This window comes from Hyaena hyaena, unplaced genomic scaffold, assembly GCF_003009895.1.
Source record: "Hyaena hyaena isolate Hyena2069 unplaced genomic scaffold, ASM300989v1 scaffold_1144, whole genome shotgun sequence".
Taxonomy (NCBI): Eukaryota; Metazoa; Chordata; class Mammalia; order Carnivora; family Hyaenidae; genus Hyaena; species Hyaena hyaena.
In genome coordinates, this window is record NW_024081779.1 from 175,572 (window position 1) to 201,552 (window position 25,981).

At 37.5% G+C, this 25,981-nt stretch overlaps 1 protein-coding gene across 1 annotated transcript in view; it reads left to right on the forward strand.

Annotated features, from left to right (window-relative positions):
- LOC120224264 (plexin domain-containing protein 2-like) overlaps positions 1-25,981 on the forward strand; it is a 234,382-nt gene that overhangs the window by 172,985 nt on the left and 35,416 nt on the right. The window contains exon 14 of the mRNA XM_039222500.1: positions 21,614-21,774. Within this exon, the coding sequence (XP_039078431.1) occupies positions 21,614-21,774 (161 nt within the window). The remainder of the gene's footprint in view (positions 1-21,613; positions 21,775-25,981) is intronic.

Genomic DNA, 25,981 nt, shown 5'->3' on the forward strand with positions numbered 1-25,981 from the left:
TTTTTAATATTTAGAATAAATATTCTGTAGTGCTGACAGAAAAAAAAAGATTCCTGTGATCAAATAGGTATGAGATGCTCTGGGTGAAAGAAAATGAAAGAAGTTTCTTTGCTAGAGAGCAGTTCAAAGCCTTTACTGTTCATTCATTTATTCTCATTAATTCCTGCTGGATGCCTACTAATTGGAGGACACTGTCACAGGCTTGGGGCTATGATAAGTGAAAGTTCTAGCTAAATTCCCTGCTCTCAGAGAGCATGTACTCTAAATAAATTTCAGGGTGGCAATAAAGATTTAATATCTGGCATTTCTCCATTATTTGGCTATAAACCCTTTTTATAAGTTGCAGCTCATGGACTTAATGTTTTGTGAAATACACTTCAGGAAATAGTTCCTTAGAATATTACCAATCATCCCAAGGAAAATCCTTAGTTTTATTGAATGCATCAAGGAATCATAAAACTTTGAAGATTTTCTTAAAGCAGTGCATTAGAACTGCCTTATGATATTGAGAAACCAAGTGAAGTAAATTCCTTATGGAAGTGGAAGAATTTTTTCTTTTTTTGTCATACTAGAAAAGTTGACTGTTGGATTTTCAGATGATATTTAGATCATTAATATGCAACCACGTGTCCATCAGAATTCTAAAATGTCACACTAAGGTTGTAACTGTGTCTATATATTGGAACTCTTTTCCATGCCTAGGATTGTTTATAAGGCACTTTTTCTGAAAGTACAGTTAGAGCAGAGCAACCTGACCAGTATGAAGATAAGTGTTCCTTCAAAGCAGTGCTTAAGGGAAATTACAGATTACTTTTTATAGCACCTTCATCAAGATAGCATGTTTCTCATTGTTTTTGTCTTACAGAATTTGAAGATGCAGGAAGGATTGCCACTTTAAATCTAACTTGATTAGTTGATTAAACATATCGAAAACAGAATTCAGAATTGTCCTGCCCCTCCTCAGCCAGGTTAACATTTTTGCAAAATGGAGGTAATCATGAAAAAAGATGCCTAATTTAAGTGTTTCCTCACATTTATTCAAAAATTTTTTAGATGCAAGCTAACAAAGTTTTATAAATCGCCATATATTCTTGCAAAGAAATTTAGCACATTTTATTTCTTGATTTAATGTAATTGACTGTTTTTTAAAAGCATTTTAATTTAGAGGTCTGTACTTTTTGATAAAAGAAGGTGACTTTTTCAAAATAGTTAATATGTAGCTAGAAGCCAATGATGCTAGCTTTAGATATTGAATTACTTTGGCTGAGTCTTTCTGGGACATTTCTGTGGGTTAAAGTAGTTGATTTTTCTAGTGAAATCCACAGCTGACATGATTATACATTCACTTTCCAGGAGATTTTCCTTCATCTTTGATATGAAAGTATAAAATACTTCTAAGCAGCTGGACACCAAAGGCACACAGCAGTGTTTCTCATTCACGGGACCCAAACTGAGTTACATTCTGCTAAATCACTCTTGGTGAATCTTCAATTGTGAATTGAGTTTCCTGCCACATTTCTAGAGTAGGACTAGGTAGAGCTTCTGGATGTTTCAGGATAGCTTGGGGTTTGGGAAAGTTTTATTAGCCTTACAGGTTGAGTGGAAATTCTAAGACCTATGAATAATTTGGAGCCAAGAAGGTGAAAAAATCTAAGCAGAGAAATGGTATCTAATGAGTATAGGCCTCCTTAGTAAGGTGTGTAATATTGATTGACTATTGTAATGATCGAACACAAAAAGTATAAAGATGACATTTTATCTCCAACTATACAACCATCTCCAAATAGTTGCAGGCAGAAGAGAAGAAAAAGAAGAGGAAAAAGAAATATTTGTTGAGTATTTACTATGTTCCTGGCCCCATTCTAAATGCTGTCATTTATTACCTCATGTCATTCACACAACATCCCTGTGAGTTGGTCCTATTATTACCTTCATTTTATAGCACATTTATAGAGGACACAAAGGCACAGAAAGGTTAGGTGACCTGGCCAGTACATGGCAGACCTGGGGTATGAATCTCTCTGGCCTTGATACAGACTCCAAGTCCAGATAACCTCTCGGTATGGGCTGACCTCTTACAGTCAACCTTTGAACAGGAAGTGCCACTGTAAAGTATTTTGCTTACTCCTACAATATTATTTTCCCTTTTCTATAACAACTGATGATACTTGTAAGTATTTGGAAATAGAATTTATTTTCTTTTCCCATGTAATTATGCAGTAGTTTCCACCATACCCTTTCTATGAAAATCACAACACATCGATTCTCCTGTGTCATTGAGGAGTGTCTGAATAATTGGTGTGTATTCTCCACACTACAGGGCTACTCTGTGTTCATGTTCAAAATCTAATTTAAAGTCCTTTCAGCCTTCTTGGCTTCTCCAGAAATTCAGGTTTAATTCACCATTAAGGGTTTTCTAGGATGTATTTTGTAAATATACGTATTTCTGTGGATAATGGACATAAGCATTTAAAATCACATCTTCTTTGTATTTTCAAACCCTGGCCAAAGCTTATTAGAGGAGTTACATTTCAAAGGAATGACCTAGCTATATATTTGAGTAGGTACAACTATTAAATGCCTTCTTTGGCATTTGATTAGGTTGCTTCCCCCTGAGACTCACCACCTAAATAGAAATGTAAATGTTTTCAAGATGCGAACTGGATTAAATTACATCCAGAGATGAAAAGAGGTTTGCAAGTTGAATCAATGGCAGGGTCTTTTATTTAAGAAGTAAAGCCTTCAGCCAGTTTCAACTCAGTCTGGCAAATTGAATAGTAGCCATTCTGCTACACTGCAGATGTTAAAATGATTTTAAGCTCTAAAATCCTGTGATTTGATTTTATTATTTAAAATGTGTTCACTGAGGGGCACCTAGGTGGCTTGGCCAGTTAAGCTTTGCACTCCCGGTTTCCGCTCAGGCCATGATCTCGCAGCTTCGCAGGTTCAAGCAGGTCCAAGCCCTTGCACGGCAAGGAGGAGCCTGCTTGGGACTCTCTCTCTCCCTCTCTCTGCCCTTCCCCCACTTGCACTGTCTCCTTCAAAATACATATATAAGTTTTAGAAAATAAATAAAAATAAAATTCATTGACTGAGATTTCTCAAAGTACCAAAACTGCATTTGTTCTTGGTTCCTCCAAACGTTCCCCTTTTTGATAGGGTGTCTTTTTAAAAACATATTTGAATCTAAGTGCTTAGTTGCTAATAATATTTAAAGTAACAGCACTCCAGAGAACACTGATGTATTATGCAGATGGTACTCTGCTTGTCCTTTCTTCTTGCCGCTAGGAGTTTTACTAAACCTGGACCCTGAAAGGCTGCATCCTTGAGTCAGAAAGGTGGTGTCACCACCACAGATGCTGAAATAGCTACATTAAGAAGTTTGCAGAACATGATCAAGTTAATTCTGAGGTCCAAATCTGCCAAGTGGTTGATTTCACAAAGCTAAGATAGATACACTTTGAATGAACTACTAGGGAATGGCTAGTCTAAATTCTAATTTGGTTGCATTATTTCTCATTTCTGAACATACCCCAGGACTTTTCAGCCAAAGGTAAAGTGTCAGAACATTATTCTGACTTTTTCACTAGACTACTTCTAAGGTTATATTTTTATTACCTAGTCTGTAGTGACAGATCAAGTGTCTAGTGTTTCATTTATCATTCAGTCGAATTGTTTTTTGACTTTAATACATAAATCATCAAAGTAACATATCTCTCATTCTCCCCCCACCTTCCCTTGCTATTTTTTTCACCTACTTCTTTCACAAAGATCACAGTCTTGTAAGCAAAGGGAAACTGTTATTTCCTCTTGACGGGCTATTGAATATCTATCACTTTCTGTTTCTAAAACTGTAAAGTATCTTGACATTTGGTTTTATCTTTTGCTTTGTTTGGCTACTTTTCATGGTAGCACTAACTCTAAGTATATGTGTGCAATAATAGGGAACGTTTCTTATACTTCAGAATGTTATTTTGCCTATCCCTAGGATTAAGAATTTCTCTCCTAAAATTTTATCCAGAGTAGTGGGTCTTAATTTTTTCTGTACCTTGGAGTCATCTGGTTATTCTCATCTAATTTTATTATTCCAGTTTATAAAAACTCCGGTGGTCAGACTGTACTTAACACCAATTAAATCTGAGCATCTGGAGCTAGGATTCAGGCATCAGTATTTTTTTAAACCCCTAGGTGATTCCATGTAAAGTTGAGTTCTGAACGAGTGGGCTGAGGCAACACTGCATAAATATATTACGGAGCGACAGAATCGCTCGACAAAGAGGGAGTCTTGTGAAATGTGTTTTTCGCTATAGTAGTTTTAGGGTGAAAACCAAACCTTGGCAATTGTGTTTCCGACAGGTTCTCAGATAAGGCAGACCCCCACTAGTTCACAGAGCACACTTTGAGTATCAGGAGTTGAGTGAATTCTTGATTTCTTTATCCTAGAGTCCCCAGATAAGAATGGTATATCTTACTCTGAATCCACCCATTGGGCCTCCCTTAAAGCAATATTTTAACTGGTGGCAACCACAAATAACCTCTGTCTCCATGGAGAGAATGCATCTTGCTCAGCAGAGATAGCAGACCTGAAAATGTTATGTCCATTTTGTCACTGATAGAAAATTAGCCCATTTTAGTTGTTGCAAAATTATTTTAGTAAAGACAGTCGCCCTTTGTGTGTTTTGTTGTTGAACTGCATGAAATTGCTGATCTTTTTTTTTTTTTTTACCATTTTGACCTACAGAAATTACAATGTCATTTTTCAATGTAATTGTTTGAAAAATCATTATCCAGTATAGGAAAAGAAAAATGAAATCACTTTGGAATATACTTTTTCCCCTTTGTGTTGATTTGTAGATAGGATTGGTAGAATTTGTACTAATGATAAGACATAGAACAAAATGGTTCTATTTTTGACTTAAGAGTCACCATGTTTATTTTGGCCAGGGTAAAGATGTACACAGGTAGTGATGGATGGTGAGGCTGAGAGATAAGTAGGAACTCTAGCAGTCATTGCCTTTTATACCAGGCAAGGGAGTTTCAACTTGAAGACGCTGGAAGCCATTAACTTTATTTATTTATTTATTTATTTAGAATTGTTTTCTTAAATAGTTTATTGTCAAGTTGGTTTACATATAACACCCAGTATTCATCCCAACAAGTGCCCTCCCCCATGCTCATCACTCCCCTTCCCTCCTCCCCCACCCCCATGAGCCCTCAGTTTGTTCTCAGCATTCAAGAGTCTCTCATGGTTTGCCTCCCTCCCTCTCCCCAACTATTCTTCCTCTTCTTCTCCCTCATGGTCCTCCATTAAGTTCCTCCTAATCCTCCTATATGTGCAAACATATGGTATCTATCCTTCTCTGCCTGACTTATTTAGCTCAGCATAACACCCTCAAGTTCCATCCATGTTGCTACACATGGCCAGATTTCATTCTTTCTCATTGCCATGTGGTATTCCATTGTATAGATAAACCACATCTTCTTGTTCCATTCATCAGTTGATGGACACTTAGGTTCTTTCCGTGTTTTGGCTATTGTTGAGAGTGCTGCTATGAACATTGGGGAACATGTGCCCCTATGCATCAGCACTCCTGTATCCCTTGGGTAAATTCCTCACAGTGCTATTGCTGGGTCATAGGGGAGTTCTAGTGTTAATTTTTTGAGGAACCTCCACACTGTTTTCCAGAGGGGCTGCACCCGTTTACATTCCCACCAACAGTGCTGGAGGGTGCCTGTTTCTCCACATCCTTGCCAGCATCTATAGTCTCCTGATTTCTTCATTTTAGCCACTCTTTTTTTTAATTTTTTTAATGTTTTTTATTTATTTCTAGGAGAGAGAGAGAGAGAGAGAGAGAGAGAGACAGCGTGAGCAGGGGAGGGTCAGAGAGAGAGGGAGCCTGAAACAAGCTCCAGGCTCTGAGCTGGCAGTCAGCACAGAGCCCGACGCGGGTCTCCAACCCATGAACCGCAAGATCATGACCTAAGTGAAAGTCGGACGCTTAACCAACTAAGCCACCCAGGCGCCCCTCATTTTAGCCACTCTGACCGGTGTGAGGTGGTATCTCAGTGTGGTTTTGATGTGTATTTCCCTGATGATGAGGGCCAACAGACACATTAACATCATTTAGCCAGGGGAGTACCATGAGGAGTTTTACATGTTTAGTAGCTCATTCTTGAGGGGTAATGAGGAACAATGGGAAAGGAGTGAGCCTGAGGCCAGGAAAACTACTTAGGAGATTGTACAAGTAATCAATGAAAGAAATGCTGAGAAGCCAAAGTAGTGCCTGACAGTAGGGATAAAGAAGAGAAAATAGACATGAGAAATACTTTTAATGAAGTAAAGCTACATAACTGATACCTGATTGGATGTGTGATTTATGTGATAGAAAGTGACCGAGATGACTCCTAGGCCATGAGCTTAGTTATCTGCATGGGTGATGGGACTGCTTAATGGGGGATACCAAAAGAGAACAGGTTTTGGGGGAGGCAATGAATTTAATTTGAGCTTATTGATTTTGACATATCTGTGGAATGTCCAAATGGAGACATATGGTGGCCATTCTTCTCTGCAAATCTGAAATTCACTTGAGAAGTACAAGCAAAAGTTATAAATTTAGGCATCATCATCATAGAAATGACAGCTGAAGTTATGAGAGTGAATGAGATCACAGAAGAATGCTATAAAAATGAAAAGGACTGAAAGGAGAACACAAGGTTTTGTGAAGAAAACTGCAAAGAGAGATAAAGAGATAGCAAGAAAACCAGTAGAGTTTGCTATCATGAAAACTAAAGAGAAGAAACTTTCAAGGAAAAAGTAGTGAATTATATTGATGTTATAGACAGGCAAAGGGGCAAAAAAAGAAAAAGAAAAAGAAAAAAGATCAGAAAAGTGACCATTAGTTTAAGTAATATGTTAACATATATTGAGTAGCTCTACAGTCCCCAGATAGATTTTGAGAAGTCCGTGGGCAGTAAAGAAATTGAAGTCAACAAGGACAGGCTAGTTTCATTAAACTATCAAAGGAAAGTAGAGATTTCTTTTCTTAATTACGTTGTTTTATTTTAGGAGCCCATTTACATGTTATAGGTGTTGGAAAGAAAACATAAAGAAAGGAATTAAAAGATACTATGTCCACACGTAGGGATGGATTAGTCAGTGTGGATAAGAGGAGATAGAAGCTAAGGGAATTTCATCTCTGCTTCCTGCTTTCTCAGTGTAGTAGGAGACAAAGTAATATGAAGAGAGTAAGTGGGAGAGGTCAGAGTATAGTGTCTAGGAGTAGAGGGAACCCATAAAACATTCCCAAGGGGAATGGAAAAAGAGGCCTCCTATTAGTGTGTAAAGGGCATAACAAAGTGTATTTGGAACCCACTGACCTTGGTGATCATTCTCAAGATTTTGTGACTTAAATACTAATTTTCTTACATGTGTTTCAATTTCCAATGCTTATTTCTCCTATAATATGCTGATATAGTTTAAGAAGGAAGGAAGGGGGCAAGGAAGGTAGGAAGGAGGGAGGGAGCAAAGGAAGGGAAGGAAAGAAAGAAGGAAATAGGGGGAAAGAAAGGAAGGAAGGAAGGAAGGAAGGAAGGAAGGAAGGAAGGAAGGAAGGAAGGAAGAGAAAACATATGCTATTTTTAAAAGGATGTAACTATTAAGAGCCCCAGGGTGGCTCAGTGGGTTAAGTGTCCAACTCTGAATTTTGGCTCAGGTTATGATCTCTTTCCTTTTGGGCTCTGCACTGACTGCACAGAGCTTGCTTGGGCTTCTCTTTCTCCCTCTCTCTCTCTGCCCCTCCCCCAGTCTCACGTGTGTGTGTGTGTGTGTGTGTGTGTGTGTGTGCGCGCGCGTGCGCATGCACGTGTGTACTCTCTCTCCCCCCTCAAAATAAATAAACATTAAAATTAACTAATTAAATAAATAAAAAGACATAATGATTAAAGAAAGGAGTTTAACCTATTAGATAGTAAATTTAGCTTAATCTTTTTCAATAGATAGGTTTTCAATGACTTGCTGTTCCATTAAGACCAATTTTTACCTTAGCTTTATACTGCATGCTTGATACCATGCAAGATTTTGAATATATTTGGGTAGTAAGGACAGGAGTCCTTATTTAACATTGATCCATAACAGTGCAGTAAGTTACTATGACCAGATGTTACGATTGCAATTACAGTAATGAATTAACAACTTGTTTGATAAAATTTCAACCCTATGTGACTTTAGCACATGGGGACATTATGTTCAACAACCAAAAAAACTTACAAAATACATAGTGCTAAATTTAAATGGAATTCTAAGATATATTTGTTTAGGCTAAAGAAGGCAAGAGAGGAGGAAAAATAGATCACGAAATGGATGAACACAAAAAAGAGAAATAGAAAAATAGCAGATCAAATCCAGCCATACCAATAACTATACCAACTATAAAAAGAATAAAACTCCAATTAAAAGGATAGATTATCAGGCTGACTTTAAAAAAGCAAGAGCCTCAATGAGATACCATCTCACAACCTATGGGAATGTTTAAAACTAAAAAGACAGAACACTGATACTGATGAGGTTATGGTACATCAGAAATCTTTTACATTGTTCATCAGAGTGTGATATAGTACAATCATTTTGGAAAACTGACAATTTTATTTATTTTTTAAAAATTTTTAATGGTTATTTATTTTTTGAGAGAGAGAGACTGAGGGTGAGCAGGGGAGGGGCAGAGAGAGGGAGACACAGAATCAGAAGCAGGCTCCAGGCTCTGAGCTGTCAGCACAGAGCCTGACACAGGACTCAAACTTTTGACATCATACTTGGGTGGCTTAACTGACTGAGCCACCCAAGTTCCCCAAAACTGACAGTTTTATGAAAGTAAACATATTATCTTCCTTTTGATCCAGAAATCTACTTCTATGTATTTATCCAAGAGAAAACATATCCACAAAAATATTTGCAAGAATATTCATAACAACTGTTTTAGTAATTGCCAATGACTGAAAAATAATCCAGATGTTTGGCAACAGAAAAATAAACAAATTGAGTATATTCATACAATGGACTAATATTCAGCAGAAATAAAGAACAAACTAGTGATACATGCAATGACACAGATACATCTTAGAAAACATCATGTTAGGCAAAAAGAGCCAAGCTCTGCGGGGTACGTATAATATTATTTGGTTTATATGAAATTCAATACAGGCAAAACTAATCTACAATAATAGAAATCAGCATGGTGGTTGCCCATCATGGGGTGGGATGGGGTGTGGTCAGAACTGACTGGAAAGGGGAAAATGGAACATTCTGGGGGCATGGAAATTCTTAACATTTGTTGAATTGTACCCTTAAGATCTGTGCATTTCAAGGCCACAAATTTTGCCTCCTTTAAAAGAAAAGAGGGGCGCCTGGGTGGCTCAGTCAGTTAAGCACCCGACTTTGGCTCAAGTCATGATCTCACAGTCTGTGGGTTTGAGCCCCGCATCAGGCTCTGTGCTGACAACTCAGAGCCTGGAGCCTGCTTTGGATCCTGTATCTCCCTCTCTCTCTGCCCCTTCCCTGCTCATGCTCTGTCTTTCTCTGTCCCTCAAAATAAATAAACATTAAAAAAAAATTTTTTAATTACAAAAAAAAGAAAAGAGAAATTTTCTTTTCTTGGAAAATTCTCATGAATAAATTCTTCCCAGCTTCTTGAAACTCTCAACTAAAGAAAGGAAAATGGCTTCCCCTTAGCAAACCAGTCTCTCTAATTAGTAGACAGAAAAATTAACACTTCTGATTATTTGGTTCATGTTTTCCTTTTAATTATTCTTAGAAGCTTCCCAGGTAGTTGCTAATAATAATAAAACTGTCTAGCAATGATTGGGCTGTTTCTGTATACCCGGCACTTTTCTGAGGGCTTTGCACGTTGTCTCATTGAACCTTTACTGCACCCTATGAAGAAAGTACTATTGTAATCCCGTTTTACACAGGAAGCGTGGGATTCAATCTGTTTAGGGTCACGTGCTTTGTAAGGAATACAGCTGGGCTTTTCCACCAAGCTGTGTACCCATTTGTCTGCCTTTCTCCCCCTATCAAAGCTATCCAGCATCTCAGCAAACAGAAACAGCACCAGCTGCCCGATCACAGTCAGAATGAGTGTTATGGCTCTTCTGTCCCTAACATTTTGAGACCAAGGTCCTTGCAACTGTAAAACTCATGGGAGTGCCACATACCAACGTGTGGGCCGTTTTACAAAGCTGATCTGCTGTAAAAGGTTAGGGTGACCCCAGAGCTCACCCCTAGGACTGGCTGTGTTCTAGCCCACATTCAGCAGATGGAACTTTGTATTTCAAGAACCTTGATATCCCCGGACCTCAGGGGCAGGCATTTATGATAAACACAATTTCATCGTGTCTTCCTTCCCAAGCAGGCTACCTGATTCTGTGCCTCTTAGGGCATTATCTGTGCTAAGTCTTGTCCGTATCGATGCTAAGCCATGAAATATACTCTGCAAAACTGGCTCTCGGCGGTTTTAATTTTTAATTTCTACCTGATATATGGGCACTTTTTATTAGATCTGGTAACACAAATTAAAATGAAATTCCAGGCTCAACCCAGTCTTTTTTCCAATTTCTGATTCTGGCTCTTAAAGATACATAGCACATACATGTAGTCCCGCCCATTTACCATCCTGGAGGACTCTATATATGAAACCACTGCAAATAACAATAGGCTTTTATGGCTGTTAAGAACCTGAAGGACTAAGACTTTAATTCTGGGGCATATGCCCTGGCCAATACATCTTTAGCCACTAAATTAAGGTACGGTTTCTGAGGAAACCCAAAGGTTTTCATTAATGTTGAGCATAAACTCAGATGTCGAAGAACTTGGGATTTATTTGATAATATTGATTTGATTTGATTTAAAAGTCAATCATTTGATTGACTGATTTGATTTAAAACCACATTTTTTAAAAAGTTGCCTATGAGGCGTCTGGTTGGCTCAGTTGGTTGAGCTGACTCATCTACTTCGGCTCGGGTCATGATCTTGTGGTTCGAGAGTTGGAGACCCGCACTGGGCTCTGCATTGACAGTGATGAGCCTGTTTGGGATTCTCTCTCTCTGCCCCTCCTATGTGTATGCGTTCTCTCTCTCTCTCTCAAAATAATTAAACAAACTTTTTAAAAAAGATAAGTTGCTTTTGGATAATCACTGAAAGGTTGATTTTATTTAAATAGTATACCGTACCTCAGCAGCTAGGCTTTTTGTTTTTCAAATAATGGCTCCAGGTTCTATCTTACATGGCCCATGTCCCAGCTACTGCCGTGGTCTGGGGATGATGAGTTAAAGGACCTTGGTGGCCTGTTTTGCTAATGGTAGGTATACAGTGCAGGTGCCCGTGAGATAGCACTGGAAAAACTATTTATGAGATGCCCTTGGTTTCATGCACTTGAGCTTCAGTGAGAGAACGGATCCAGTTTCCATAAATAATTTCAAGAAGGCCTGGCATTGGCCTGACAGTGCAGCCATGATTAAGAGGAGTGGAGATACTAAGGGTCTATATTAGCTAAGTGGTTTGGACACACATTTGTGCTCCCACGCTGATAGGAGCAAGGCTGAAGAGATTTCTTCCTCCATGCTGAGAAAACCTGATGGATTCGGTGGGGAAGTAAACATTCATTATGATACTCATAGGTTTGTATACAAATGACCTTTCTTAACATAAGTGACTTCATTCTGGAATGGATGGGATTAAATGACATGAGGAGTCACTCTATTCTGGACCCCCTCATCTTAAAAGTACTTTTATCAACCATATTTTTAGTATTTCATATTCACTGTGAATATATTCATTAGGAAAACTCTACATTTTTTCTGTAATTTAAATCCCCGATTTCTTAACCATTGCAAGGGCTTGGCATGGAATTAAAAGAGAAACTATTTCTGTGAAACTCTTTAGTTTAACATTTGGATGGGCAATTTAGGCGCTAAGACCCCTTTTATTCGGACTATTTTGTGGAAGTAGAGACATGTTTTATTTTTCAAAAATAATTTTTAAATCTATTTTTAGATGGAGACAACAACTTTATACAAAGACAGCTTTGTATAGAAAGCTGATGTTAAGAAAAGTTTATAAGTTAGGTTTTATAAAGATCTTGGTTGCTGAAAATATTAGATGCTGTTTTTTTTTTTAATTTCTTAAATGTTTTATTTATTTCTGAGAGAGAGAGAGACAGCGTGTGTGTGGGAGGGTCAGAGAGAAAGAGAGGCACAGAATCTGAAACAGGCTCCAGGCTGTCAGCACAGAGCCCAACGCTGGGCTCAAACCCACAAACCTCGAGATCATGACCTGAGCCGAAGTCAGATGCTTAACCGACTGAGCCACCCAGGCACCCCAGATGCTGTTTTAAAAAGCAGTGCAGGGGCGCCTGGGTGGCTTAGTCGGTTAAGCGTCCGACTTTCGCTTAGGTCATGATCTCGCGGTTCGTGGGTTCGAGCCCCGCGTCGGGCTCTGTGCTGACTGCCAGCTCAGAGCCTGGAGCCTGTTTCAGTCTGTGACTCCCTCTCTCTGACCCTCCCCTGTTCACGCTGTCTCTTTCTCTCCTAGAAATAAATAAAAAAACATTAAAAAAAAAATTTAAAAAAAAAAAATAAAAAGCAGTGCATACACATAAGAAGTGAAAAGTGAAAATGGATCATTCCAAAGACTTAGTTTGGGTCTGCTGGCAATTGTAATCACTGTAAATCCCCTCTTTTTAGATGCTCTCACATATATACACACTAAAGGGCCAATCACATAATGAAGCTCCAAGCACACTGGGTGGCAATTGCTGTCCAAAATCCCTCATTTTGATGGAATCAAGCATTTTTTTTAAATATGATTTCATGGAAATTGTATTTAGCTTCATTTTCCTAAGATAAAAGGTAGCGGATTATTGTTAAAAAAAAAAAAAAAAAAAAAAAAAGATTGTCATCCCTTAAGCTCTTTTAGCCCTGAAAATTTTATATGTTTCCCTGAATGAAATTTCACAGCTGCCCTGTAGTAGCACCGGCTGCAAAAGAGAAGCTGGGCCAGCTGTCCTTGCCAGATACCGTCCTCACCATACATAATGCACTTAGCTGTGTTTTGTGTGCCCATTTTAATATCTTTTCACAGTTCTTACCCAAATCCTTCCTATGGAGATGGCATAATGTGAATTATGATTGTATTGTCACAGTGACACATATTGTGGATTATGTATAATAATTGTATAATAGTTCCAAGGGATTCTTAATACCTGATTAGTATCGAAAGATTAACAAGCATTAGGAAAGTAGTAACAGCAGAAGAAATACTGAATGAAGTCAAGGTCATGATCATGGATGTAGAAATTTAAGAGTTAAGAGGAAAAATATATGTGCTACAAAATGAGATCAGTTACAAGGGAAATTTCCAAAGGAAAGTCAATTTAGCTAAACATTTTATCACTTGATTTTCTTCCATAACATGGTTTAGGTTATAAATGAGTTAGATAATATTCCGCAGGGAAAATTGTGTGTCTGTGTGTGTTTTTAATCCAAAAATGGAACACTAACATTGTAAGCACTCATAGTTTAACTTCATTCTGAAGCTTTAAAAAAGAACATTTTGACATCACATGTATAAGATTTATGAATTTTGCACAAATTTGTGCAAGACTTTATCCAACCCATGAGCCTCTTGGTCCCCCAAAGGATATTAATACATTGAGGAATTTATGGACTGTAGTGTTTCATTTTAAAGCCAAGAGAAGAGTTAGTTCTAAAGTGAATAAAATTTCAGACCAGGAGTATTTCTATTTTAGTTTTACTTTATTCTTAGACTTTAATTACTGGCAAGATTTGAGAGTGGGTACAAATCATGTTAGCAATGTATTAAAATCTTTTTAACATATTGAAGAATTATGCTTCTAAAATACCAAATATCAGTGTCACCTGCATGTAAATCCTGAAAAAAATATCAGTCATAAAACAAGGGGAGGTAAAGGTTTAAGAGCAGATGCTACACTTTGAAGAGACAGCCTATCCATTTTTCCCCTTTTTTCCTCTTCTTTCTTCCATCTTTGTTTTTCTTTCATCTTTCCTCTTATCAGTAGGTCAAAAACTTTCCTTGGAGTGCAGTAAATGAAACACATTTGCATGAGGCCTTGGATATTTTTAATATGTATTGAATGCTTTCTAAAAATCTGTTGTCTTTGCTGTCATGGTAGCTAAAACTTACCCCAAAATAGCAGATTGCTTAGCTAACTTGGACAATTCACACAGTCTTTTCTGTGTCTCAGTATTGATCTGCATTTTATAAAGTACTAAAAAGCTAGGAGCTCATAGGTCATTCAGTGGATCAGATGAGAGTATATTATCTTTGATACTATTGATTTCTGTCCTTCATTTCTGTTTTTAAAGTATGTCTTCAACAGAGTAGCAAAAAATGGACTTGATTTGATAGGCTTTTCACATATATCTATATACTTCCTCTTTGTGGCTTTGAGGCTCCATTTTATTGTATCTTACTATCCTTTAACACTAATTCCCCTTATTTGAATATAGAATTAAAGATAGAAAAGCTAAAGATTTGAATTGTCCTGTGCATAATACTGTACGTATCATTCACTTTTGAACATGAATGAAAGAGCATAAGATATTTCTAAGAATAGGGGCACCTGGGTGGCTCAGTCAGTTAAGTGTCCTACTCTTGATTTAGGCTCAGGTCATGATCTCAGAGTTGTGAGATGGAGCCACGCATTGGGCCCCATGTCCAGCATGCGTGAGATTCCCTCTCTCCCCTCTGTCTCTGTCTCTGTCTCTGTCTCTGTCTCTCTCTCTCTCAAAAAAAAGGTGAGGGAGAAGGGGAAGGTAAGATATTTCTAAGGATAGAATAAGAGTTTGTCTTCAGACTAGATTTCTCATGACCACTTGGAATATCCCCCCAGCTCCTCATGGACTCTCATGAGCTTAAGTTTGTACCTGAAACAGAGTCAGGGTTTTCTTTGACCCAATTCTATATACCAGTGTCTAAGAACAATAAGTCAAAGCACAGGAGTGAATGACTATTTCCAAAATTTACATCTTTGTTTACTGTCTTTTCTAAAGGATTGAAATCCATTTGAGCCATCTGCCCTCAAGGTGAATGAACTAAATTTCAATTATGGACATTGCTAGCACTTACTTATACTTTTTACATTTCAATTTTGTGTTTGAGGTGGTCATCATTTTTAACATAGAAGACCTCCTGAATTCTGTTTGCAGGTACTCATGAGTGCGCAAACCCTGTACCATTTAATGGAGCACTGATATTATATGGGAAACCAAATAGTGAAAGAATTTAAAATCAAAGCACATCAGTGGAGTGATCACTTCATCTCCAAACTCAGCCTTTTAATATGCCATCATAATACTCATTAATAGAGAAAGCATCTAGAGTAGAGAAGTAGAAAACTTGCATAAATAAAATGAAAATGAGAAAATCAGTTCTCAAAAAATATTTGTGCAATTTTGGCCACTCCATTCAGATCACCAGTCTGAAGCATTTGGAAATAGTGCTCATTTGGGACACCAGGATGCCTCTGTAATATTTTGGAATTGAATTTGTTGTATTTCTCAGTAAATGGTTTGCCCTAATTACGACACAGTGTATAGTCATATGCACAGTCGTAGATCCCTAAATATTTATTTTGCCTCCTGGCTAGCAATATTTTGAGAGTCTATGAAGATGGTTTATTTTGTTTAAATCATCATCCAAAAATGTTCTAAAATATTTATTGGGCTAGTAACAAACTTGACTCGGTACAGATTTCATTAGACATGAAATCGTGTCTTCATATCTATACCAGCATAGCAAAGGAATGTTTTAGCAAGGAGATAATATAACTAAAGCATTATTGAAAATATAAATAAGTAATAAATAAGAAAGTAAACATTTATGCCTAAATAAAGAAGTGAGAGAGGTTTCAAGGTATAAATCCGGTTATGATTTTATATTCTAAAGATTGACAATTTATGTCCTACAAGTTAAAGATAATTTTACTGACCGGAGCCCTTACTGAATAAAACACGTTTCTGGCTATCTTTTGCCTGCTGCTTCCTCCACAGGTTCTGGTTCACATGGGAAGTAGCAGCCTGAGGCTAAATCACAAGTGTCTCGTTCTTCCCTTCCCTATTCTGCACACATACAAAGAAAGTGAGGCTGAGTCTTGGCATGCTGCTTATAAAAGACTACTGATCCCAGAGATAGAGCCGGATGCTGTTTGGATGGATGGATTTGGATGTGCAGGGGATGGATAGATGGAGGGAGGGGTGGAAGAAGAGATGGATGGAATTACGTGTGGGATTGAACGAAACATTCAAGGCTTCCCTTCATAACTCAAGTAGATATTTTTTGCCACACTTTCTCCAAAGCAGCATTTTAAATTAATCCTATTTTCCCATGACAGTAATGTATCACATTCTTACAAATAAGAAAAACAGCCAAGTGTACTGAGTACAACAATACAAGTATACTTAAGAATAAAGCCAAACTCAAGGCACCTGGATGACTCAGTCAGTTAAGCATCTGACTTCAGCTCAGGTCATGATCTCACGGTTCATGGGTTCGAGCCTCACGTCGGGCTCTGTGCTGACAGTTCGGAGCCTGGAACCTGCTTTGGACTCTGTGTCTCCCTCTCCATCTGCCCCTCCCTGCCCCTCAAAAATAAACAAACATTAAATTTTTTTTAATTATGCCCAACTTTAAAAAGCAACAAATGTTAAGAGCAAAAACATAGTTTTCTCTCATGAGAATCTGTCAGATTCTCATGAATCTGACACCATAATTTTCCTCAACCTCCCTCATATTAAAATTAAAAATATTATAATAGCCACATTAATTAAGCGCTTATTATATACCAGGTACTCTCCTAAGCACTTAATATGTGTTAAATGTTTAATTCTCACACAGCACCACTATGGGATAATGACTGTTAATTGACTGCATCGTAGAGATAACTAAAGACCCAGTGAAGTAAATTATTATAACTTCATTTGATTTTTATTGGAGAAGTAGTCATTCTAATACCAGTAACCCATTTTCAATAGCCTTTGTTTTTCTTTCTTTTTTCTTCCTCCTGTCTCTCACCTTCCCTTCCAGCAAACATGGATTTTATGTGTATATGATGACAGACACTGACCGAAGCCCTAGTCCCAGAGAAGTGACAAGTCAGACACAGCCCCTGACCTCTTGAACACACAATGTTAATCCTTTAACCATATTTAGGGTTAATTTTTCTTTATTTGAAATTACCAAGGGTTTTTTTTAGCATTATTTGCCAGAATTAACATGATATAAGAAGAAACAGCAGTACATACAGTCCAGGGTCAACTGAGGGGTTAGAGTTCAGAGGCTCAGGGTGTGGATTCTGAGGATAGACTACTTGTGTTTGAGTCCCCATTCCAGTTTTATTGATCTTTTCGAAGAACCAACTCTCATTAACTTTCTCTATTATTTTTATATTCTCTATTTTGCTTATCTCTGCTCTTGTCTTGATTATTTTCTTTCTTCTGCTAACTTTGAGTTTAGTTTGTTCTTTTCCTTTTAGTTCCTTAACTTGTAAAGTTAGATTTTTGATTCAAGATTTTTCTTGTTTTTAATGTAAGTGTTAACAGCTGTAAATTCCCTCTTTAGCCCTGCTTTTGCTGCATACCCTGTTTTGGTATGTTGTGTTTTTATTTTCCTTTATATCTATTTTCTAATTTCCCTTGTGATTTCATGATGACATATTGGTTGTTCAAGAGTATATTGTTTAATTTCTACAAATTTGTGAATTTCTAGATTTACTTCTGTTACTGATTTCTAACTCTATCCCACTGTGGATGGAGAAGATACTTTGTATGATATCTATTTTTTAAATGTGTTGTGATTTAATGTGTGGCCTCCCATATATGATCTCTCCTCAATGGTGTTCCATGTACACTTGAGAAGAATGTGTATGTTGTTGTGGGGTAGAGTGTTCTATATATATCTGTTAGATCTAGTTGGTTTATTGTGTTAAGTCTTATTTTTCTTATCTTCTGTCTAGTTCTTTCCAATATTGAAAGTGGGATACTGAAACTTCCAACTATCATTACAGAACTGTCTCTTTTTCCCTTCAATTCTGTCAGTTTTTGCTTCATACTTTATGATGGTTTGTCATTACCTGCATACATGTGTATAATTACTATACCTTCTTTCTATATTGAAACCTTTTATTTATACATAATGTCCTTCTTTGTCTCAGCCTTTTGTATTGAAAGTCTATTGAGTCTGTTATTAGTACAGTTACCTCTGTTGTCTTCTAGTTACCATTTGTATGGAATATCTTTTTCATACTTATACTTTCAATCTATTTCTGTCTTTGGGTCTGAAGTTAGTATCTTGTAGACAGCATATAGTTGGATCGTATAGTTTTTATTCTTTCTGACAATCTGTGTCTTTTCATTGGAGACTTTAGTCCATTTAAATGTAAAACAATTACTGACAAGGAAGGGTCTATTTTCATCATTTTGCTATTTGTTTTCTATGTGCCATATAGCTCTTTTTGTTTCTATTTCTGACATTACTGTCTTCTTTGTGCTTTGTTGATTTTCTGTAATGGAATATTTAAATTCCTTGCCTTTTGTTTATAACATACCTATTTTCTTTGTTGTTATCTTAGGGATTCTCTCTTTGACTTTGTCTTTCAAACATTTGGTTATAAAGCATCTCAGTGTGGATCTCTTTGAGTTCATCTTAGTGGAGTACCTTGAGCTTCTTAGATGTTTATATTCATGTCTTTCACCAGCCCTGGAATGTTTTCAGCCATTATTTCTTAAATATTCTCTCTGCCCCTCTCTCCGTCCCTCTTTCTGGGACTCCTGCAATGCTTGATGGCCCCTTGGCTCCTTTTTCTTTCTCTCCCTCAGACAATGATTTCCATTGTCCTGTTTTCCAAGTCTACTGGCTCTTTCTTCTGCCTGCTCAAATCTGCCTTTGAATCCCTCTAGTGAATTTTTTATTTTAGTCATTGAATTTTTCAGTTCCAGAATTTTTGTTGTTGTTGTTTTCTTTTTAGGTTTTCTGTCTCTGTATTGATATTTCCATGTTATTCACACATTGTTGTCTTGACTCTCCCCACATCTTCTTTTAGTTCTTTGAACATCTTTAGTACAATTGTTTTACATTCTTTGTCTATTATACTGCCATAAGATCTTTTCTCAGGGACAATTTCTGTTTATTTTTTCCCCTTGAGTGGAGGCATACTTTTGTGTTTCTTTGTATGCTTTGTGAATTTGTATTAAATACTGGGCATTTGAATCTAATAATGGGGTGGCTCTGGAAATCAGACTCTTACCCTTCCCCTACCCAGGGTGTACTGCTTTTTGATGTTATTTTTGTTTGTCGTTTATTGTTTGGGTTTTGTGTTGCTGCAGACTGTCTCTGTGCTGAGGGCCAGCCTGAGGTGTAATCTTAATGTCTTTTCAGGTCTTTTCTGAGCTATTCCCTGGGCATGTACACTCACTTTCTGATTTTACCTGTAAAGTTGTTTCTGAATGTCCTAGTCTTAACTATCCAGCTCCCAAAAGTGAAAAAAGGGAAAAATGAAGAGGAGGGAAGGTGAAAAGGGCACTGGCTCTTTAAACCCCTTGAAAGTCACCTTAGCCAGAGGGGCAGAGGCTCGCAACTGTGGAGGAAGGTACAAAGAACCAAGGCTGCATCTTTGTGCCTCTGGGATGAGAAGCACCAATCGGTGGTCAGAGCACAGATCCCTGCTGTCTGGAGGACAGATACTTTTCCCCTGCCCTGGTGCCTGCAGGCTACTTCAGGAACTGATGTACATGCCTGCCATGTGACTGAGGGGTGCAGGATGGGTAGCCACTACTGTGCTAAGAGCTAAAAATTGACTGAAATTCACTGCAATTTATAGTCCAAGCCTTTCTTCTGAAAGTTGCAAGCTTTCAATAGAGTCCAGAGTTCCAAGATAATTGTCAGACACCTTCTTCCAGTACAATTGTTGTTTGTGTAGAGACAGATTCTGATACTTCATACTCTTCCATCTTCCCAGAATCCTCTCTGTAAGTGAATTTTCATATAATGAATTACTGTTTAAATTGCATAGTCTTTCCTTAATGAGTGTTATGTAAGCAAAAGCTTTATTAGATATTGAGCTTTATTAAATTTGAAGAAAAATTACTGAACACCAACTATGGGTCTGAAGCAGAAAATAAACAAACAATGGCAACAAACTATTTATTTGTTTATTTATTTATAGTTTTTTTTTTAATTTTTTTAGTTTATTTATTTTTGAGCAAGAGAGAGAGCGAGAGCACAAGCAAGGTAGGGCAGAGAGACAGACAGACAGACAGACAGACAGACAGAATCTGAAGCAGATTCCAGGCTCTGAGCTGTAAGAACAGAGCCCAACACAGGGCTTCAACCCATGTACCGTGAGATCATGACCTGAGCCAAAGTTCAGGTTCACCTGAGCCAGACAGGCACTGCAGCAACAAACATTTAAGAGATGGGTACAAAAACTGGAAGGTTGTGTTTCTTTAGTTTGTCTGGAATTCTATTATTTTATATTGACCACAAGTTCTGATAAGCTGTCATGTTTGCTTTTTATTAACACAAATCTAAAATAAGAGAAATAAATCAGTGCTTATTAAATGAGATTTAATAGAGAAAAATGATGTTTAAAACAAAGACACAAATTAGTAACGAAAAGATTAGGAATCACTGCTGTAGGACTTTTGTGAATGTTAAGTAATTTTCTAGTGCTTCAAAAACATCAATCATAGTATGCACAAAAGCACAGTTACCTACTGCACATAATTTAAATACTCGAGTAGTCATCAAAGATTGCAGAATTTTAGAACAAGAGAAGACTTTAGAGATTCATTTCATTTGGTTGACTGAGTTTGGGTTGGATAATTATTACTTTAGAAATTTAATTTTTTTTCTAGTTCTCTGAAGATGGGTATTACAGTGGAAAACATCTTAGTAGAAGTCAGATAAAATGACATTGGTTTGTGGCACAGTGGAATATTTCGATATGCTGTGATGGTGATAAAACTATTTGAGGGTCATTTAGCATCCATCTGTTACGCTTTTAAAGAGCATTTCAGTTTAAAACTGATTTTGAAAATTAGCCTTTGATCTCATGTGCAGACTTTCTGAAAATGCCTGTCTGGCCCCCAAAAAGAAGGGTGAAACTCTTCAATTTAAAATTTCCAAAAGAAAATGACAGAGGCTTTCAAAAAGTAATCAATTTTTCCCTGGGTAACAGTGCCAGTGGTTTAATAAGAAAAATAAAAATTAAATTTATTATATAGTTAAATAGAGTTTTAGGTTTTCCACAGTGCTTTCAGAATAAAGGCTATTAACTTTGTTTATTGAACTATAAATTAAAACACAATTACATATGTATTTTTAATCATTAATACTATGGCTCTTCATTGCCCAAATAAAGAGCATCTACTTTCTACAACTGGTGTTCCAGAGAGGAAAAGTTGTACAGAAAGTAAAAGAAAAATTCTAATGGTACTTCATTAAAAATACAAACATTTCCCCCCACCAGTGGAAATGAGAACCTCTGAGGCGCACATGCATGTTCTGACAGCTGTGCTGTTCTTTCAGCTTCTACGGATGACAGTGCAGCTGAGAAGAAAGGGGGAACCCTTCATGCTGGCCTCATTGTTGGAATTCTCATCCTGGTCCTCATTATAGTAGCCGCCATTCTTGTGACAGTCTATATGTATCACCATCCAACGTCAGCAGCCAGCATTTTCTTTATTGAGGTAAGTGTCAAAAATAACACATGGAATCCATGCGGGTTGATGAACTCTGTGTGTTTGCCAACACCACCTGTATTTAAGATTCAGCTCATGATTTCTGCATTTTGCCGTTGCAAGCTGGCGGCTTGCACACATGCATGCGCGCACACACATATTGATTGATTGCTTTCATACGACAAGTTTGCTTATCTCAGGAGCTTTTAAAGAAATAAGCTATCGTGCCTTCCACAGATTTGAAGAAAAATAGAAACCATAACTTTTTTGTCCTGTTATACCAAGTATGTTAACCAGCTGTTCTCTTGATCCTGGAAGGAAATTCAGCATGTGCTTACTTAGCTTAAATATATTGATGATTAAATGCTGAGTATTAGTACAATGCCATGTGGTAAGCCTGCTCTCAAGATGGCCACAAACCGCTTAGGGAGAAAATAGCTTTCACTACAAAATAATAGATATAACAATAAGACAATGGTATCTGCCATCACCATTTTGTGTAATGCGCATATATGCAGATATTTGCATATAAATATGCACAGCGTAGACAAACACGCTCATACAGACACAAAGAGAACACTGCTGAATCCGTGTTCTGTTTTCATGTACAGAATGTAGATTTAGTGCCAGTTCCCAAGAACAATCAGTCAGGTAGGAGGATCAAGCCAAGCCCTGATGACCAGAAGGCCTGAAATTGAGATGCCAGGAGGCCCCTGGGTAAAGTTCATGTCACATCATGTGCCACAGACAGTTGGAATTCCTGGGACCCCCATGTGTGCAGCTTTCATTCCAGCCTCTTAATGGGGCTACTGCTATTCCAACCCCAAATAAATACTAGAGCAATGAAGGAAATCTTCCCACTTAGAGGTGCAAACCTATACATTTGAAATCGTTTCCAATTCATTGGGTGATGTACCAAAAGGTTGCTTAGAATTTTGTTCACTTGTTGGGTGAGAAATTATAATAAATTTTAGACTATAGAATTACCTTTCTCCCCTTTAATAGGGAGAGATGGGTGCTACTGAATTAAATAATTGCTCAAAAGGCCTACATGTTTCTCAGCTGTCTGTAGAATAAAGTGCAGTCTCCTGAGGTCAGCATCCAAGGCCTTGATAGTCTGGATCTTGTTTATCATTATGATCTTTATCTCATGGTTCTTCAACCTGGACGTGACGATACCATCAAATTTCACCTTTTGCTCTTCTTCATACACACTCCAAATTTTTCATGCCACATCTGTTTCCTCCACCAACAAAGCCCTCTCCTTCACCCCAGGTTTTAAATACAGAATCCAAACAGCCTTCGATGTCATGTACTCCATAGCCATCTCTCTGTCTGGACAGCTGAGCATAATCTCATCTTCCTCTGAAATTCTATCCACAGGAATTCATCCATGTCTTTCTATAGCATTTACTTTTCTGTTTCACATTAGAATTAAATATGCCCATGATTTATTCCCCCCTACAGACTTAGAAGTTCCTTAAGATTTGGATTAAATAACATTCTTTCAAATAGGTATTCTCTCAATATTTTCTGGGAAAAAAATGTCCTTTGACATCTTGAACTTTCATTAAAGTTTCACATATGATGTATTCCAGAAATGGTGTCCTCATTTAAAATCAGAATAATTGAGAAATGTGTTTCATTTAGTTGGAAAGCTGTTTTTAAGTTTTGCTAACGTGTTTTTCATGGAAGAAAGTAGAAAGCTTTCCCAGGTCATGGATACATTCCTCAAACCTCTGACATGTGATGAGCTACAAGTCTTCAGTGACCAATCAGATATCAGGCTGCTGTTATAACCCCTTACATGTTCAGACCTTTTAATGGACTGGGCTTTTATTTTCTGACATTGTAAAAAAGAAGATCTGTGAAGTATCTAATGGTGATGGCATTGATGGCATTAGTCTAAGTCAAGTTGCACAGGACAGAGGACCTAGTTCATATCGGTTCATAGCAATCCCCATGTGAATGCAAGGTGAGACTGTAGAATCATGAAAGCATGTTTTTTTTTTAATTTGGCATTCATCTTACAGATAGTTTAGTTCTTGACCCTCATAAACAAAGGAAGAGACTGAGGCTCAGAGGGGGGCAGTGATTTCTCCAAGGTCAGAGTGCCATAGTTTGAGAAAGAACCCTCTTGTCTTCTCACACCTCAGAAAGCACTCATTCTTCAGGTTTCTCAGCTTTTCTCCCTTTTGCCTTTTGCCTTCCCACTGGGGTCAATGACCAGTTCCTGCTTAAATTACTTCCTCTTTAACAGCCCTGTTTGCTGTCCCCATGTAGCTCACAGTGACTGGTCAGCAAGTGATTTCTGAAGATGATAATCAAAGCTTTACTATTATTAAAATACAAGTAGTGACAAACTTAAAACACAGATCCATTGTGACAGCACAATCACTGAAATGGCAGACCCAGGAATGTGAAGGTTCTGAGTTACTAATTAAATTAGAGGTTTTGGCACATAAAGAAATTGAGTTTACCAATATTGTGTAAATTGCTTTTCATATTCCTCATTATTCTGCTGTCTACTTTTCAAATGAAACTGATGTGCTGTCTCCCCTTATGAAAACAATACTGTTCATTATGGAAAATTTGTGGAAATGTAAAGAAGAAAAAGTAACATCATTTATGGTCCCAACATGCAAAAACAATCACTATTACTATTTTAATTTATTTTCTAATGAAAATTTTATATGCATAATTTGATGTTTGCCCACATAGTATAACTGTGATTTCACTGAAATCCAAATTGGGTTTTTTTTCCAAATAACACTTTTCTGTTTGTAAGTACCATTGTGATGGCTGTATACTATTCCACTCAGCATTCCTTCAGTAGCTTTAGATTGATTGTGTCTTATGCTGTTGAGGGGTATATAGAAAGTACTGAGGGCCTGACATTGCCTAGAAGTAAAAAAGAACCTCATTTCACCCAATTTGACTGTATTCATTTCCTACTGCTGCTGTAACAAATTACTACAAACCTCGTAGCTTAAAACAACACGGGCTTATTATCTTACAACTTTGGAATTCAGAAGTCCAGAATTATTATCAGTAGTATCAAGGTGTCAGCAGAAGTTGTTTTAATATTGTTTTCAGCAGCTGGAGGAGGCTACATGCATTTCTTGACTCCTGGCCCCTTCTAATCATTCCACCCTCTGCTTCTGTCATCACAACTTCTACTACCAACACTAAACCCCTTGCCTCCTCCTCGTAAGTCCCCTTGTGGTTGCACTGAGCCCACTTGGATAAGCCAGGATAGTCTCCTTGTCTAAACTCCCTAATTTAATCCCACCCACAAAGTTGGTTTTGCCATAAGGGGTGGCATTGACAGGCTTTGGCTGTAGCACATGGACATCTTTGGGAGGCTATCATTCTGCCATCTACAAGCTGCATCAGATGTAAGATGCATCACACTCTACCCACTAAACTGGCCCTTGACAGTAAGACGCATTCCAACTCTTGTGAGATTAAAATGTGACCCAATGTGTATCTTGTGTGTTTTACAATGAAATCCAGACTGCGTCAAACACTTGTGGGAATGCGTTCCTGTGCTAGACATCGTGTATAGTGTGATGAAATTTAATGACTTTGCCCTTGAATGAATAGACCAGAGTTCATGCAACCAGTCTCATATGGTGGAGCATTGTGGGTCTTCCTTTTTTTCTTCTAATTAGCCCCATTATGACAATAATAATAGTGAACATTAATTACATTCCCTGGTGGAAGTGGTTTATACTTATTACCCCATTTAATTCTCACAAAGATTGTAGGATGTACTGAGATTATCTCCATATCATAGATGGAGAAACTGAGGCACAATATTTAGGTAACTTGCTCAACATCATGAATTTAGTTAGTGATGGAGTCAGAATTTAGCCCTGGCTCTCCAGAGACTATAGCCTTAACCACTGGGCCATGCTACCTCACTGTGTGTAAAGGGGCTTTCTTCAAGCAGTGTATGTAAAAACAGAGGAGGGCATATATCTAAGGACATAGATTATGTCCTCAGAATAGATCCTCAAAAGTAGAGTCAAGGGAAGGAAATAAGGTATTTAATGGCACTTAAATATTGCCAAAATCATTGCCTGAAGTTGTGTACCAATTTATGTAGCTAATGTTGCTTTTATCAATTTTTAGTGAAGATAATAATGACAGCGACTGTTGTCTCTGTTTTGTTCTGCAGAAAATATGCACCAGTTATTGTGCATTTCATGGA